General features: G+C 39.6%; 1 protein-coding gene across 5 annotated transcripts in view; it reads left to right on the top strand.

Annotated features, from left to right (window-relative positions):
• The window catches only part of MCTP2 (multiple C2 and transmembrane domain containing 2), a 254511-nt gene that overhangs the window by 159036 nt on the left and 77004 nt on the right, over positions 1–18471 (top strand). For all 5 annotated transcript variants that reach the window (XM_043921524.1, XM_043921521.1, XM_043921523.1 and 2 more), the window contains 3 exons: positions 12365–12466; positions 14824–14898; positions 16951–17070. In XM_043921524.1, coding sequence (XP_043777459.1) covers positions 12365–12466; positions 14824–14898; positions 16951–17070 — 297 coding nt within the window. The remainder of the gene's footprint in view (positions 1–12364; positions 12467–14823; positions 14899–16950; positions 17071–18471) is intronic.

The raw sequence follows: 18471 nt of genomic DNA, 5'->3' as shown, positions 1-18471 counted from the left end.
TATTGAGCCAAGAGCAATAACCGATATCTCTTTTGTGCAACCACTAGGCTCAGCACAATGGAGGTAGAGGGTGGGCATTCAGGTGGGACAGAGTTTAAGACTTGCATGTCATGGGTAATGTCCGTGAGGCAAACATTAAAGACCTGAAATGTTAGGTGCCACTAAAGGGAACAGGAAAATGCATGGTGGGAGGGCTGAATTTAACTTTGGGATGACTTCAGGAAACTGGTGTCTGGGCTGGCCAAGAAGGAGTCGAGTGTTGATAGGGACCGCTGAATGAGGAAGAAGGAAGGCCATTCCAAGCAGAGAGGAAAGCCTGACCAGAGAAAGAGCGGGGCAAAGGAGAGGCTGCAGTCTGGAAGCAAAGAGCGGCCTGGGTGTTGCTGACTTAAAAAAATGCACGATGTGAGTTGCTGTTCTTCTTCAGTCTCTAAGTTGTGTTCCACTCTTTGTGACCCCGTGAACTGCAGCACGCCAGGCTTCTCTGTCCGTCACTGTCTCCCTGAGTTTGCTCAAACTCATGCCCATTCAGTCAGTGATGCCATCCAACTGTCTCATCCTCTATTGCCCGCTTCTCCTGCTGGCTTCAGTCTTTCCCAGCATCAGGGTCTTTTCCAATGAGTCAGCTTTTCGCATCAGGTGGCCAAAATATTGGAGCTTTGGCTTCAGCATCAGTCTTTCCAATGAACATTCAGAGTTGATATCCTTTAGGATTGACTGGTTTGATTTCCTTGTAGTCCAAAGGACTCTCAAGAGTCTTCTCCAGTCCCGCAGCTTTAAAGCATCAGTTCTTCCACACTCAGCCTTCTTTATAGTCCCACTCTCACATCCATACATGACTACTGGAAAAACCATAGCTTTGACCATTTGGACCTTTGTCAGCAAAGTGATGCTTATTAAAACACAGTCTAGGTTTGACATAGCTGTTCTTCCAAGGAGCAAGTATCGTTTAGTTTTGTGGCTGCAGTCACTGTCCACATTGTTTGGAGCCCAAGAAAATGAAATCTGACACTGTTTCCATATTTTCCCCACCTATTTGCCATGAAGTGATAGGACTGGATGCCATGATCTTAGTTTTTTGAATGTTGAGTTTTAAGACAGCTTTTTCACTCTCGTCTTTCACTGTCATCAAGAGATTCTTTAGTTCCTCTTCTCTTTCTGCCATTAAAGTGCTATCATCTGCATATCTGAGATTGTTGATATTTCTCCCAGCAGTCTTGATTCCAGCTTGTGATTCATCTAGCCCAGAATTTCTCATGATGTACTCTGCATAGAAGTTAAATAAGCAGGGTAACAATGTACAGCCTTGATGTACTCCTTTTTTCATGAGAGTTGCAAGTTAGCTTTATGGGAGCAAAATGAGGACTATAGCCTGGGAGACAGCATTTCAGACAGCTCTGAGAAACTGCTCCAAAGAGGTAGGGGGAAGGTCAGTATATATATGATTTTGGTGAAGGGGGAGTACATGCAACCAAATGCATATTTTTGCAGAGGTTTCTGATAGTTTCGAGGAGCAGTTATCACCGTGATAGATTTTAGTGCTTTTCTAGATATGAGGAGCTATAAGAATTAGGCTCATAAAATCAGCTCCTGAAAATTTCTCACTGTCTGAAGACCTGTTCTGCCAAATTTTCCCTGAGTACAGAGTGCCTCATTTCTGTTCTCCACCCTGAACTCCTTCCAGGGGTGTTGAAAACCACCAGCAGCTGCACATGATTTAATCCTTGTATTAGATTGCAGGTGCCATGGTGGTGGTGGTTTATTTGCTAAGTTGTGTCCCACTCTTTTGAGACCCCATAGACTGTAGCCCACCAGGCTCCTCTGTCCATGGGATTTTCCAGGCAAGAGTACTGGAGTGGGTTGCCATTTCCTTCTCCAGGGGATCTTCCTGAGTCAGGGATTGAACCCAGGTCTCCTGCTTTGCAGGTGGATTCTTTTACAACTAAGTCACCAGGGAAGCCCTGGCAAGTGCCTGACAAATGCTTATTTGTAGCTGATGGTGCCTGGCACTCAGGGTGAACAAGGAGGCAGGAAAATGCAGCTTGTGAGGGGTGGAGGGAGCTTGGGGCTTATTCTTTGAGCAGGGATCACTTGAAGACTATGGGCCTGGGATAGATATATCAGAGAAGTTTGCTAGGAAGAAAGTTGTGGCTCCAGGGTGAAGCAAGATATAGGGGAAGAATACTTCCTAGAGGAATTGGTTGCAACTCCAGAAATAAGCATCACAGAGAAAACCCTCCAATTCTGTGTTCTGTGTCTCTTAGGAGAAGGATTTATTTCCCTGCTCTTTTAATATCAGAGAAAATCATAAAAATTGATTTGTTGGTGCTTCACTATTATCTCTATAGGATATGGAATGATACCTGAAAATACCTTTATTGCTCATACGCTGAGTTGTGTCCGACTCTTTGCGCCCTTGTGGACTGTAGCACACCAGGCTTCCTTGTCCATCACCAACTCCTGGAGCTTGCTTAAACTCATGTTCGTCAAGTCGGTGATGCCATCCAACCATCTCATCCTCTGTCGTCCCCTTCTCCTTCTGCCCTCAGTCTTCCCCAGCATCAGGGTCTTTTCCAAGGAGTCAGTTCTTTGCATCAGGTGGCCAAAGTATTGGAGCTTCAGCTTCAGCCATCAGTCCTCCCAATGAATATTCAGGGTTGATTTCCTTTAGGATTGACTGGTTTGATCTCCTTGTTGTCCAAGGGACTTTCAAGAGTCTTCTCCAGTACCATACCTTATCTCATATTTAAAATTAAAAATCGTATTTCTTAGAGTGCATAATTTTTGTGAGAACACATTTTCTTTAATCAGGTTATAAACTAAAATTTGACTTACCCTTTCAGAGAAAATGCAGACTACATTTTTAAAATGTCTAAGTGTTAAGTATTCAAAGTACTTCAACTTTTGCTCTCTCTCAAATTGGTAATGTGCTAAGTGCATCTCAGCCTATTAAATAAAGAGCCTGTTCTGAATTCAATATATCTTTTAATAAGGGTGAATATATTGGGTAACTCCTTTAAAATTCATATTCTAAAATCAATATATTAATGGTGGTGAATTGTTCAAAGCATATACATGTGCTCAGGTATACATCTGAATTGAAAGAATCCAGGACAATGAGCCATCCTGCCATAGATTTTATTTCTGTTCACCTTTTAAAAATAGCTTTAAAAAATGATTATATAGATATGTAAAGCTTTTCACTCATGATGAAAAGCAGTAGAAAATTATAATTGTATCAGATTATAATCTGAATTTTTTTTCCTTGGCTGCACCATACAACGTGGGGAACTTCCCCAAACAGGGATGGAACCCCTGCCCCCAGGCGGAAGCTCGGAGTCTTAACCACTGGACCACCGGGCAGGCCCTTCTAGTTCTTCATTTTTAAAATGAAGATAATGATAGTTTCTACTGCTAGGATTGCTTATATACTTATGAATTGACTATTAAAACGAAACCTTTAATATAAGATCCAGGCAATGCACAAGTATAAGAAAAATAAATGATACTTTAATGAAGGAAACACATTATTTGCAAGTACTAGCTATCTTAGAATATCTATAAATATAAAGAAAATTGATAGACAATATATTGGAATTTACAAAGTCAGTAATGTGTAAACAACATCAAAATTGAGAAGATGAAAACCAGTGGCCATACCCAGTAGAAAATATTTTAAAAACCTAAAAAAAGAAAATAAATAAAACCACCAAAGGTTTGACAGCAAGAAACAAAGACTATTATAATGCTTAAAAACTATGTGAGGAAGTTCTAGAACTGTACTGAGGACATGAAAACACTAAATAATCATTTGAATAGCTAATTAGTTGAGAATCACTTAATATATAAAAAGCTTGAAACATGAAGTCATTGAGAGGATAAACTAAATGGTCACTATATTAGTAGGGTGAGTTGGTTGCTATTCATCAGGGCAGAATACATCAGCAAGTTACACGAAACACAGTAACTATTTCAAGAGGAGTTAAAGGTCAAACACTTGGAAGAAACTCCATAAACAAAACTATTAAAATAGTGGAAAGTGCTATACAAGCAAACTGAAAAACAGGAATGATAACAGAACTAGATTTAAGATGTCACAATGAAAGCAAAAATTGCCTCTGAAGATTAGAAGCTATAGCGTAGGTTGGTTTAAAAAAAAAACAAAACTTGCAGCATAAAAACAAATAGATGACAGCAATAATATAAAAGTTTTTAATCAGTAAGCAAAAGACAGTTCAATCTAGCAGAAAGTTTAAATCAAGGAGGCAGAAATGTGAATAGCTAATAAGCATATGAATGGCTCATGCTTTCTTCAGCCACCGTAATGGTTGTTAAGACTGCAAAAGAGGAAGCCAGAGCACCTGGGTTAACACTCAGTCTTCTCCCCAAACTGGCTGTGTGACTTTTGACACCTTACTTAACATTCCTGGCTCCCTCTCGTCCTCTGTGAAATGATAATTATCACTGTACTTGCAGTGGAGGTCTGTGGTGAGGATTTAAATGGTTTGGTAAATGTAAAAAGAGTACTCAGTAGCACACGGTAAGCACTTAAAGTGTAAACTGTCACCTTCATCACCCTTGTTTTAGTAGCTTAAATTACCAAATTAGTTTAAGCCATCAGATTAACAAATATAGTCAAGATTTTTCAAGAACAGTGATGATTAAGTGTAGCAAAAGGACTCTCTCCAGTGTAGTTGGAGGGAGCATGACCTGATACAAGCCTCCTAGAAGGGACTTTGGATTAAAATTTAATAGACATATCTTTGCGCATTTATGTACTGAATATCTATTTCAGAGAAGTAACTGGGGCTTGGAGAAATACAGTAATTAGCCACAGTCACACAGATGCTAAATGCCAGAAATGGGAATTGAATTGAAGTCTCTCTGGTTTCATGGTCCTACCATGGCCCACTGTTAATAAACATATGACAGAAAATGTTCGGTTTCATTAGTTATAAAAAAGCACATATTAAAACAACCTGAGGCCATTTTATTCCTATGAAATTGCTGTATATTAGATAAAAATGCCTGTGGTTGGCAAAGCTGCAAGGAAATGGACAGGCTCATTCAGTGGAGCCAGGAGAGTAGAAGATAACACAGTATTTTAGGAGAGCAAATTGGCAGTACTTGCTCAAACTGTAAAAATAGGTATACCCTGTTATTCAATAATTCCACCTAAAATTTTTTCGGGGGAAATGCATCATGGAAACATAAGGATATCTATGTAAAAAACTATCACAGTGTCTGTAGCTATTAAAAATTGGAAACAATCTTAGTTACAATGTTAGATTTGTTTTTGTTCAGTTGCTCAGTCGCCCTCTGACTCTTTGTGACCCCATGGACTGCAGCATGCCAGGCTTCCCTGTCCTTCATTGTCTGCCGGGGTTTGATCAAACTCAAGCCCATTGAGTCAATGATGCCATCCAACCACTTCATTGGCCTCCCCCTTCTCCTGCCCTCAATCTTTCCCAACATCAGGGGAGACTTTTCCAATGGAAAGAAGCTGGAAGATTGGTTAATTACAGAATATTCTTTTCCAGTGGCAGATTGGTTAAGTTAATTATGGAATATTCATAAGATAAAGAACTACTCTGAATTATGGAGAAGTATCAATTTTTACGATGGAGACTATTTCCCGTACTTTTTGTCAAGTTTAAAACACAAGTGGTTAAAAAGCATATACATTAAAATAAGGCTGAAAAATCATGTTATTTCATAAGCAGCTTCTATGTACTTGTCACTGTTCTTACTGCTTTTTGCTGATTATTTCGCAACAACTGCTGAGATATGTATCTTTTTTTATTTACTCTTTACAGATTAGGAAACTGGAGAGAAGTTATGTAACTTATCCAAAGTTTAATAGCCACTGTGAGCCAGAGCCAGAATTTAAACTCACTTCATCTGCCTCTAGGGCCCCAACCTTTATCCAGTACACTGTGATATTATTTTCCTAAGATGTTGTTTAGTTGATAAGTCATGTCCAACTCTTTGCAAGCCTATAGACTGCAGCGTACCAGGCTTCCCTGTCCTTCACTATCTCCAGAGTTGGCTTCAGCTCATGTCCATTGAGTTGGTGGGCTTTCCTGGTGGCCCAGACAGTAAAGAATCAGCCTGCATTTCAGCAGACCTAGGTTTGGTCCCTGGGGTGGAAAGATTCCCTGGAGAAGGGAATGGCTACCAACTCTAGTATTCTTGCCTGGAGAATTCCATTGACAGAGAGGCCTAGCAAGCTATGGTCCATGGGGTTGCAGAGAGTCACATTATCATTTTCTTAAGTTAAATACATATTTAAAAGTACATTACAAATTAGAGCTGTGTGTCTGTCAAAATATGTAAAAGATAAAAATTACATTTTTTTTCTTTTTTAAGCTGTTTTTGTAAACTGTATAGCATTCATACAATCAGTGTATAATAGTTTGTAAAGACAGCTTACATTTTAAGGAGAGGAGTTGACAGACTTGCTGGGTACAGCAAGGTTTTCTGATTTTTTCAAAGTTCAGTGCAGGGTTTTGGATTCAGGAAATGGGTGGGCACTTGCTCCTTGGAAGAAAAGCTATAACAAACCTAGACAGCGTATTATAAAGCAGAGATGTTACTTTGTCAACAAAGGTCCATGTAGTCAAAGCTATGGTTTTTCCAGTAGTCATGTTTGGATGTGAGTGTTGGACCATAAAGCTGAGTGCTGAAGAATTGATGCTTTTGAACTGTGGTGTTGCAGAAGACTCAAGAGTCCCTTGGACTGCAAGGAGATCAAATCAGTCAATACTAAAGGAAATCAGTCCTGAATATTCACTGGAAGGACTGATGCTGAAGTAAAGCTCCAATACTTTAGCCACCTGATACAAAGAGCTGACTCATTGGAAAAGACCCTGATGCTGAGAAAGATTGAAGGCAGGAGGAAAAGGGGACGACAGAGGATGAGATGGTTGGGTGGCATCACTGACTTGACGGACATGAGTTTGAACAGGGATGGGGAGATGTTGAAGGACAGGGAAGCCTGGTGTGCTGTGGTTCATGGGGTCGCAAAGAGTTGGACACGACTGAGCGACTGAACGACAACAAATGGGTGGGTTGAATTGCCTTGCTCGAGGACAGGTGTGGTGTATGAGGAGGGCTGGGTTGATGAATTCAGTGCTGCCTTTACTGTGAGTGGTTGCCTTTGTCAGGGCAAATCGTGACCTCATGAGCTTTGCAATCTCATGTTTGTAACTACTACCATGGGAAACAGGCCTGATTCCAAGCGGGGACATAAATAGAATCACAACCAACTAAAGGATAGTTACTTTCTTCTTCCCCAGCCATGTGTCTGTCCATATCATTTTATTGGTCACTTTGCATGTGCATCAGTGGGAACCAGCTGCTATATTGTGATGTCATGTGAGAATGTTTTCCCTTTTGTATGCAGTGAAAAGCTTCTGATAGAATAAGGCTTGTTTACACCCAAATGTTCTCCTTTTATTCACATGAAGGTTAAAATGGGGAGTGGAAAGGATCAATATGACTCTTCAGTTTGGATGTAGATCTTAAGTGTGTATCTTTCCTCCTTTAGCCAACAGATGGTTTTATTCATATTGATTTTGATTAACTTTGCTGTTGAATCAATTGATATCTAGTTACATCAAAGAAATTGAGTAAAGCATAATAATGAGAATTCTTTAAAAAGAGTTTCAGCTGAGAAAAATACTTTTTTCTGTGTCCCACATACTTTTTTATATGCCAATTTAAAACAGTTTCATTTTCTAATATAATGGATAGTATCTTTTTGACACAAAACTTAGTTTTAACATCCAACTTTTAAAAAGTTCTTTATATTTAAGTGCTTAAAGCTTGTGTAAGCACATTTAAAATTCTTTTATACAGAGAAAAATTGCATAGTTTAAAGGTAATTTCAGGTCAGATTAAAATCTGTTACTTGTCCTCTGGCTCTGAAATCCTGAATTGTTACTCAGACACAGACTTCCTGTGTTCTTTCATTCACTAATTTAACCAGGAATTCATGGTTAGCATGTTCTTGATCGGGCATACCAGGTGGCACTTGTGGTAAAGAATCCACCTGCCAATGAAGGAGACATAAAAGATGCAGATTCAATCCTAGGCTGGAAAGATCCCCTGGAGGAGGGCATGGGAACCCACTCCAGTATTTTTGTCTGGAAAATTCCATGGACAGAGGAGCCTGAGGCTACAGTCCATAGGGTTGCAAAAGAGTCAGACATGACTTAGCACTTATGCACATACTCATGTTCTTGATAAAAGCCTGCTGATACATCATTTTGTTTCTGAAAAGAAGGTAAAGCAACATGGAAATGCCCATTTCCCTGATGGTGGAAGTTTTATTCCTAAGTAGGTTACATCTGTATTACCTTCCTACAGTGCTGCCTTCCCCAAATGATTGTGTGATATCTGTGCTTCTTACCTATGAAAAGGTGAGCTTGCAAAGGTGTGTGATAAGTCCCTATGAAGAATTCTCTTGCTACACTGAAGTAAAAGACATTATCTATTATTCATTCTTCTGTTTGAGTGAAATGACATCCTCTCCGAGATCAATCCAGGAAGACTCTCCTGTTGAACTGAGAGACTTCCGTTTGTCATAAATTGAAAATGGTATCATTCCTTTTTGCCTTGGGTGCCAGAGATCTTGGGTCTTAATTGAAGTGCCTTTCTCATACCCAAAGATAAAAGTATATATAGAGTCTCTGCTCTAAGTTTTCTTTTGGCTGTGCTTTGTCTGTTTTCATAGAGGTTTCAACATTAGAAACTGCTAAAAATAATTTTCACAGTTAAGTATAAACAATAAATATAGTTCTCAACTGGAAAAATATGTTTATCTTTTATTTATTATATAAATACTCTCATGTAGGAGTTTGGCAAGTTGAGATGTTGTGGAAATTTTTATCCTATATTCATGTGTTGAAAGTTCAATTAGGTATAAACCTGGGAAAATGAAAATATTTTAAAAGTTTCTTTGGTTACTATTTCAATGTTAATTATAACACTAAATGTTCAATGCTTTGATCTGTGCTTAACTCAAGTATATCCCAGACACAAAGTAGTCTATTTCCTCTATCTCCCACTGTTTATCATTTCCCCAAAGATATTTCTTATAGAGGACAGACTGAAAAAGTGGAATCAACCAAATGTTCACAAATAGGATTCGTAAATTGTGGTTTATTCAAATTGTGAAACTTACATAGCAGTTTAAAGAAATGAGAAATACTAATACAGTCATTATCAAATCATATTGAGAGATAAAAAATGAAACTGAAAAATATATTCAGTTTAGCACAAAACATTTAAAATATGTTTTTCTCAGGAATATAATTATGAATATAGATTCTCAAAAAATTTTAGAAATGATACGTGTCAAATTGCAGTCTAATTTCCTTCTCCAGGGAGGAATTGTAGTATTTATGGACATCCAGAAGGACTTTTTTCTGTCATGTTTCAATCTTTTTACACATTTTTAAACTTGGAATTTCTGTACTTAAAAGTAATCTATTAAAGTGCCAAACATAAGTAGCCTTAAGTATATCTCTAGCTTTATAAACAGCATTAATGTCCTAGGTGGATTCTGTGCTTTGCTGACACAATTCTAGGACATTGAGAAAGAGGAAGCGATCATTTACCCAAAATAATAATTTAAAAAAACTTCTTTTACTATGAAATGTTTCTTTTTATACAGATATCTCTTGTTCTTCTGTTGCCCTTCCCGAAGCGTTAAGAAATCATGGAAATTTTAAGATAACGGTACAATGACTGTGGATTGAGGCAAAGCTAAATTGGACCAAAGTCATCTTGGCAAATTGTCATGCTGTCTTTGTATTTATTTCTTTCAACTTTAACACCCACAATTTATTAAGTGAGACAGAGGATACAAGAGGAAGCTCAGAATCCTGTTTGGATACCGTTTAGGAAGGAAGCCAGGTCTTTATGGGGCAGCCCCTTCCTCTTCGCCACTGGCCAGGAAAACCATCTTTCTGTTTAAAACCTATTCAATCTGAGAGAGGTGGGGTGACTTCGGGAAGGAAGGTGACCTCTCCCTTGTAAAGTGGAAAGGCTCTGTCCTCCGCCCGCCCCACACCGTGACTTATTCAACTCATTTCCACCACTTGTGTTGAATGCTTGCAGTGACAGTGTTAGTCATTTAAAATATAGCTCAAACTTCATGCCCTCACATTTCCTATGTTATTTCAAATATTTGATCATTATAATCCCAAATGGAGCTTTTGGTCAGCTCAAGTTTGCCTCTGCCCTGTTAGAGTTAGCAGAGATGTTTTGAACAACACAGAAGTTTAATAATACATATGCCACTCCTGTGAACAATATAAGCATTGCTTCTTGCTATCAAATCTGAAAAGAAAATGCCTTAATGGGAGCCAAGTCATTTCCAAAATGATACAGCGATGTTTTTCTAAGATGCCTTAATTTCTGGGGTACACAAGTAGTTTGATATATGGAACTGATGTACATGCTGGCTGAGGGAGGCCATCAGTGAAACTTGTTTAAACTTTGATGGTTTATCAGCATGTTGTTCTTTTAAAATGTATTTGAATTTTGACCTCAGCTTTAGCTATGCAGATTTATTTAATTTGCTTTGTACCGTGGCTGTGAAATACTGGTCATTCTTTAAAAACTGGCTCCTTAATTCATTTCTTTAAGGTATTTTGTAAGATTTGTATAAAATAATGTCCTAAATTATATTTTATATTTTATAAATATTTTTATGAAATAATATTTTAGAAGATAAAGGACAGAAATTGTAAGGACCTAATAGAAGTAGAAGAAATTAAAAAGAGGTGGCAAGAATACACAGAAGAACTATACAAAATAGTTCTTAATAACCCAGGTAACTATGATGGTGTGATCACTCACCTAGAGCAAGACATCCTGGAGTGCAAAGTTGAGTGGGCCTTAGGAGGCATCACTACGAACAAAGCTGGTGGAGGTGATGGAATTCCAGCTGAGCTATTTAAAATCATAAAAGATGATGTTGTTAAAGTGCTGCACTCAATATGAAAGCAAATTTGGGAAAATCAGCAGTAGCCACAGGACTGGAAAAAAAGTCAGTTTTCATTCCAGTGAAATGGAAGGAAATCTGTGACAAACCTAGACAGTGTATTAAAAAGCAAACATATCACTTTGCCAACAAAGGTCCATCTAGTCAAAGCTATGGTCTATCCAGCAGTCATGTATGGATTAAGAGTTGGACCATAAAGAAGGCTGAGTGCTGGAGAATTGATGCCTTTGAAGTGTGTTGGAGAAGACTCTTGAGAGTCCCTTGGACTGCAAGGAGATCCAACCAGTCCATCCTAAAGGAGATCAGTCCTGAATATTCACTGGAAGGACTGATGCTGAAGCTCTACTACTTTGGCCACCTGATCAAAGAGCCGACTCATTGAAAATGACCCTGATGCTGGAAAAGATTGAAGGCAAAAGGAGAAGGGGTCGACAGATGAGTTGGTGAGATAGCATCACCAGCTCAACAGACATGAATTTGAGCAAGCTCTGGGGGATAGTGAAGGACAGGGAAGCCTGGCGTCCTGCAGTCCATGGGGTTGCAAAGAGTCAGACACAGCAACAATTTATAAGATATATCTAATATTTTTATAAAATAAAATACTATATTATAATTAAGACATCTTACCCTACAACCCTTTTTTGGGAGTAATTGTAAGTTTACAGAAATGTTGCGAAGAGGATGCAGAGTTCCCATATGCCCTCACCTTGTTTCTTCTCGCCATGATGCATTTATCAAAGCTAAAAAAAATCTGTCATTATCCATGGCTATTATTAACTAAACCCTGGTCTTTATTTTGATTTCACCAGTTTTTCCACTCATGTCCTTTTTCTGTTACAGGATCCAACCCAGGGTACCACTTTGCGTTTTGTCATCTAATCTCCTTAGTCTTCTGACTTGCGACAGTTTCCAAGTTTTCCTTTTTCCCATGACCTTGGCAGTCTCAAGTAGTACTTGCCAGGAATTTTGTAGAATATTCATCATTTCTTAACAAAAATGTTTAACCTCTGGGATTTTTGAACGAAAGCCCTGGTAGACTTAGCAATAGTTTGTACCACCAATTTTCCACTCATATATCAGTTTCAGCCTGGTGATTTTTTTTTTTTCTAATTTTTGTTTTGTTTTTTATTCATTTATTTTTTCATTGGAAAAGCCTGGTGATTGTTACTTTATCATCTTATCAGTTATAGAAGTACTTTAGAATTAAAAGTTGATTTATGATTAATATTTATATGGTTTGATTTTGTTTAATATTGGCGTCATCTGTGTATGCATTTTACATTCTCAGTGTTGTCAGCTTGTTCAGTTTAAACCCCATAGAAAGTTTGTGTTTTATCTATTGTTTATCAGATTCGAGATGGACAGACAAACTGTTACGTGTTGAAGAATAAAGATTTAGAACAAGCTTTTAAAGGAGTTATTTACTTGGAGATGGACCTCATATATAATCCGGTAAGTCTAACTAGACTACCTCCCAACTTTCTTCTATAAAAAGTAAAAGGTAGCCAACCTGAAGAGATTCAAATCACTATAAAATGTTTCAGAATTTTTACAGCTACAGAGAAAATAGTGTTTCTAAACTTAGCCAAAAAAAAATCAGTGCTGGACAGTCTCATATTAATCCTGTTGGTCCAATAGAATTGATGGTGTGTAATTCTCAATAAATCTAAATGTAAAGAAACAAAAAAAACAAGAAATAAGAGGAAAATTAGGTTCTTGGCTTTATTACCTTTAATCTTCTTTCATTGACTATTGAACAGAAATGTTTTCAAGCCTCTATGTTATTTAACTATAGTTAGATGCTCTACAATCAGACATTATCAGGACAAATAGTTAATTGAAAACAGCAGTAAAAGGAGGATTTTTTAAAATGTATCTTGTACTTTTAGCATAATATAAAATGCATGAATATATATTGTTCCTGCCAGTCTTTAGGTGCAGGCCTGAAACCTTTTTTCTAATAGCATAGACTTACTATTTTTAGTTCTACAGTGTATTCCTTGCATACATACACCTGTAACATCTATAATTTCTAATTTCAGTTTCTTCAAAGTAGAGATATTCTTTAAAGACACAGAACAGTCTGAATGTGGAATCCCTCTAGGTTATTTTTCCATAAAATCATCACCTCAGTAGCAGTATCTTTGTATTAACTGACCTTTCTCAACACTTTCCAGAACAACATTGATTTCAAGTCTTTTGATCTGTATTAGGGCTTCCCTGGTGGCTCAGCAGTAAAGAATCCGCCTGCAATGCAGGAGCCCCGGGTTCAATCCCTGGGTTGGGAAGATCCCCTGGAGAAGGAAATGGCAGCCCACTCCAGTATTCTTGCCTGGAGAATCCCATGGACAGAGGAACCTGGCGGGCTACAGTCCATGTGGTCTCAAAAGAGTCAGACACGACTGAGCAACTAATACTTGTGTAATATATCAATAATCTCTATAATAATTAAAATACAGAATTACAGTATTGGACAAAATTGGCATAAACAGGTTTACAAATTAGTGCATTTGGTTCTGATGGACATATATTTCGACTGTTGGGAGCAGAAATTCCTAGGCATGTGGGAACGTGGCTTACTTATCTGTGAGCATTCCTTTGTGATGGTATCAGCAGCAGGTTCTAGAACGGGAAAGGACAGCACAGGTTAGTTAGTGGGGTCCATGAATATAAGCTAATGGTGCCTTTACAGTAATTAGAAGAATGGCTACCATTTATTACCCACCTACAATGTCTCAGGCTCAGATACTGTTTCATTTCATTCCCAGAAGAAGCCTGGTCCATAGCGATCATTAATGTCATCTTATAATGAGCAAATGGAATTAAACAGGAGAACTGATTTGCTAATAAATGAGTGAGTTAGGATCCAGATGCAGGTCTTCCTGACTCTTATCCCTGATGCTACACTGCTGATTGTTTGCCTTGTTTAAGAGATTATTCATAGAATCAGTAGCAGGGAAGTTTAATACTTTATTCCTGGAAATGTTAGGACTCTGGGCACAGACTCCAGTATGGGGTCTGTTGTTACTTCCTCTTTTTCCCCATTTAACATTTCCCTTCAAGGAGAACCTATGGTGTAGGTTACACACGGATCACCCTTCATCTCCTGTTTTGTTCTGGCAAGGACTTGTATATAGAATATGCATACATGTAAAACTGGAGTTTTAGGAGGGAAACAGCCTTAAATTCAAAACTGTTAGTTAAGTGATATTCTAGTTGTCCATCTGACATAGAAGAAAAGGACTTGAATGTTACTTTTGAGGTTTTTCCCTTAATATAGTCATTTGGACAAACCGCAAAATCTCTCTGACCCTCAGTTTATTCCCTAAAAACAGGACTAAGATGACTCACGTACTTATTTTTCTGGATCATTGAGAGGAAATGAGATTCTCTGTGGGAAAAAAATGTTTTTATAAGCCGGAAACTGATTTTCACATTGCAAGGTATTACTGGCAAAGGGATAGTTCAAAACCATGATGTGAAGGGAAGTTTGACGTTTTTAGAGACTTTAGTTGGAGGACTTCGTGAGTCAATCTCTGCAGTGGTTTAAAAAAATCTCTTCAATTTGCCGCATCAGAAGAGTCCCCAGGAGTCTCCAATTTGACCTCCATTCTCATCTCTCATGACAGTGATGTTCATGAAGTGAGACCCCAGAAGCCCTTGCAGAGCACCGGGGCACCCCTAAGTCTCTGCTCCCCACCCCTACCCCAGCCCTTAGGGTCAGAAGGTGTTGGTTTCTAGGGCTTCTCAGTCATTAGAGTGAAGTCCATCTCAATGCTTCCATTTTTAACACTGATGTCTCTTTCTAGATCAAAGCAAGTATTCGGACCTTTACTCCCAGAGAAAAGCGGTTTGTTGAAGATGGCCGCAAGCTGTCCAAAAAGGTGGGTCAGGGCAGTAACCTGGCTTGTTGGGACACTAGCACCCGCACCTAGAGTAGTCACTGCTCATGACTTGGTCTCATTTCCTCCTCCCTCTCTTCGCTATTCCCCCCATCATCTCCCCTTTCCTCCCTAGATGAGCAGTTGGGTTGGGTTCGGTAAAGAAGGGAAGGGCTGAGAACGTATCTGTTGATGATGCAGAGAGTGTCGGCCCTCCGCTCAGCCCTGAACTGTGTTGTAAGCAGGAATTCTGAGCGTCAAGCCTCCATAAACCTCCTGAGTGTCCTGGGCCCCTCCGCCCTCCTTCCATCACAGCCGTGCCCTTCTTCATCCCTGCAGAGTTCAGAGAGGCATTTTGCTTATGACGTCCGGCATACAGGGAAGCCGGTGGCTCTTTCAAGATGTCTAGCCACAGATTCACCCACAGCTGTTCCTCCCGCTTCTGTTTTGCCTAAATTTGGGATGTACCAGCATTTAACCCTCTGTGGAATTAATCCTCACTCCCCCTGCCAGGGGCCCTTCATTCCTCTCTCATCAGCTCAACAGAAAGTGAAGATCGGAGCTGAGTCGAGGAAGTTTCACATTTTTCTTACCACGACCTTTCCAGCTCTTTTCAGAGCCCCTCCCTGTTCTAGTCCCAACAGTTCAGGATTTCACTCTGTACGTACTGTCCCTCTTCAGTTGTGTAACAGCGTGTCCCCTTTTTAAAGTGTTTATGACTTCCACCACATCCTGTGGGGTGAGCAGCTGGGGATTACATAAAGCAAGTTAAATATAAAGGCAGCTTACCATCCTTTGGTTTCCCATGAACTTCTGGACACACTCGGGAAGGGCCTTAAACCTCTTCTGAAGGGAACATCTAAATGCTTTGTTTTGTTCTGCCACAACATTGAGTGTAATATTTATTTTGTGTAATCGGAATCAGTGGATTTATTATTGTTATTATTATTGTCTTTTGCTCTGTTTGCTTGAAAAATTAAAACCTGAATTGGGGTAGGTGGCATTGCTGTTTTTGCAAACAAATTAAAATGAATCTACCAACATCTGGGAGAAAAGACATTTCCTTTGCCAAACAGGACCTTCACCTCCATGTGGAGTGGCTTTGGGAGGTCGGAACACGAGGGGATTGGGGGCTGAGGCCCTGGGGTATGTTAGGTTTCTCCCTTAGGGCCTCTCACCACTAAGTGTCACCAGATGGTTGCAAAGTTGAAACCTGTACTTGTGACTCAACTACTTAATCCTTCAAATGTCTCCACAACCTCCAAGGTTAGCACTCCTATGTCAACCTCACTGAATAAGAGAGGTTAAGAAACTGGCCCAACGTCACACAGCAAAGAGGTGGGAGAGCGGGATTCCCTTCCCGGAACTTTACTTTCCTGTGTTGCTCTTATTGTTCAGTTGCTCAGTCGTGTCCAACTCTTTGCATCCCCATGGACTGCAGCACACCAGGCCTTCCTGTCCTTCACTATCTCCCGGAGTTTGCTCAAACTCGTGTCCATTGAGTGGGTGATGCCATCCAACCATCTCATCCTCTGTCGTCCTGTTCTCCCGCCCTCAGTCTTTCCCAGCGTCAGGGTCTTCTCCAGTGGGCTGGCACTTCACATCAGGTGGCCAAAGGATTAGAGCTTTATAGACTTTTTCTTCTAGATGTGATGAGCTAGAATACATTTAGATTTCTACTAAAACTACCCAGTTCCTTCCAAACTAAAAACTAAACAGCACAAATCCTCACTCCATTCTCTCTTTCTCAAACACACACAGACAAATTCACACATGTCACATTGCTGACGGCTGTATTTTTTACCAGCTCAGTTTTCTGCTGAACATTATTGAAACAGCCTGTTCTTCAAAGGAGCTATAAAATGCATTGGATTTTCTTTTCCTCCCTGAATGGTCATATTTTAAAAATGAATTCTAGAAAAATTTTAGGACTCTTCTTTATTGTTTTGTTAGTGTCTATATAAAATATAATTCAAATGACCAAGCCGTCTGATCTAAGGATAATAATTGAAGTGTGTAAATCTTGTTCCCTGTTTTCCATTTTTTAAAAATCAGATCTTATCCAGAGATGTAGACCGAGTGAAGAGACTCACCATGGCTATGTGGAATACAATACAGTTCCTTAAAAGCTGCTTCCAGTGGGAATCCACGCTGAGAAGTACAGTAGCATTCATGGTAAGGTTCCTTTAAAAAAAAAATTCAGATTATTTGCTCTGAGTTCCAAATCCAAAGGCAGGTGGGCTTTATTATACTTAGATGAAACAGAATGGTGTACATTCAGCAAAGCTGAAGTTTATACCAGTAAGAAAACTTAAAAAATAGCGGATATACAGTCACATTCCTAAAATATATTATGTAGGAGACATAGGAGACTATGGAGGAGGTTTCTTTCTAAGTCCATCCTTATCCTTGGGAATCCCTAAACTTACCCAACTCATGATTTAGTCACTCAGTCGTGTCCAGCTCTTGCAACCCCATGGACTGTAGCCCTCCAAGATCCTCTGTCCATGGGATTCTCCCAGGCAAGAATACTGGAGTGGGTTGCCACTCCCTTCTCCAGGGGATCTTACCAACTGAGGGATCAAACCTGAGTCTCCTGCATTGCAGGCAGATTCTTTACCGACTGAGCCACCCAACTTATACTCATATACCATCTCTTGATAGGCTTCCCTGATAGCTCAGTTGGTAAAAAATCCACTTGCAATGCAGGAGACCCCTGTTCAATTCCTGGGCTGGGAAAGTCTGTTGGAGAAGGGACAGGCCACCCACTCTAGTATTCTTGGGCTTCCCTTGTGGCTCAGATGGTAAAGAATCCGTCTGTAATGCGGGAGACCTGGGTTTGACCCCTGGGTTGGGAAGATCCCCTGGAGTAGGGAAAGTTACCCACTCCAGTATTCAGGCCTGGAGAATTCCATGGACTGTATAGTCCACAGGGTTGCGATGAGTCGAGCATGACTTTGAATGTTCTTGTGGTGGTTATAGTCATTGTTTAGTCACTACATGGGTCTGTTTCTCTCCTTCTGTGCCCTTAAGTGCCAGTGTTTTTTGAAAAATGGCAGATGAAAAATCACATGACTAAATGAAGACTGCCTTGCTCTAATTTATGTTTTAAGGAAATCATTGACAGACTTTGGTATAAAAAAACATGTGTTCATATCAAACCTCTTGAGTCAGAACTGATGACTACAAGTTGACTCCACAGCACTGAGGAGAACCATGATGTCTGTGAAATACACTCTTACAATACCATCGGCCCTTCCTTATGAGCCTGCTGAAATCACAGAATCTCAGACCTGCACGTGATCTTCAAATCACCTGGGTGAACCACCGAGAGTCCCAGAATCTAGTAGGGACTTGAAAGTTATTAATAGCACAGTGTCCTCCCTTGGCATCTCGGGGCGTCCTCCCTTGTCTGTAGAGGAACTTGTCATTGATCAGATTGGTAGCATCGGTGTGGGAGGAGGAAAAAAAAAGAAAACAGTCACTCAGCTGCTCTTCTTGCGCCTTCTGTGTTACGCCAGTGGTACCCCGCCTTTTTGATACCAAGGACTTGGTTTCATGGAAGACAGCTTTTCT

The sequence above is a fragment of the Cervus elaphus genome, chromosome 13 (genome assembly GCF_910594005.1).
Source record: "Cervus elaphus chromosome 13, mCerEla1.1, whole genome shotgun sequence".
In the NCBI taxonomy this organism is placed as follows: Eukaryota; Metazoa; Chordata; class Mammalia; order Artiodactyla; family Cervidae; genus Cervus; species Cervus elaphus.
Note: the sequence above shows the minus strand (reverse complement) of the source record. Positions and strands in the feature narration are given on the sequence as shown.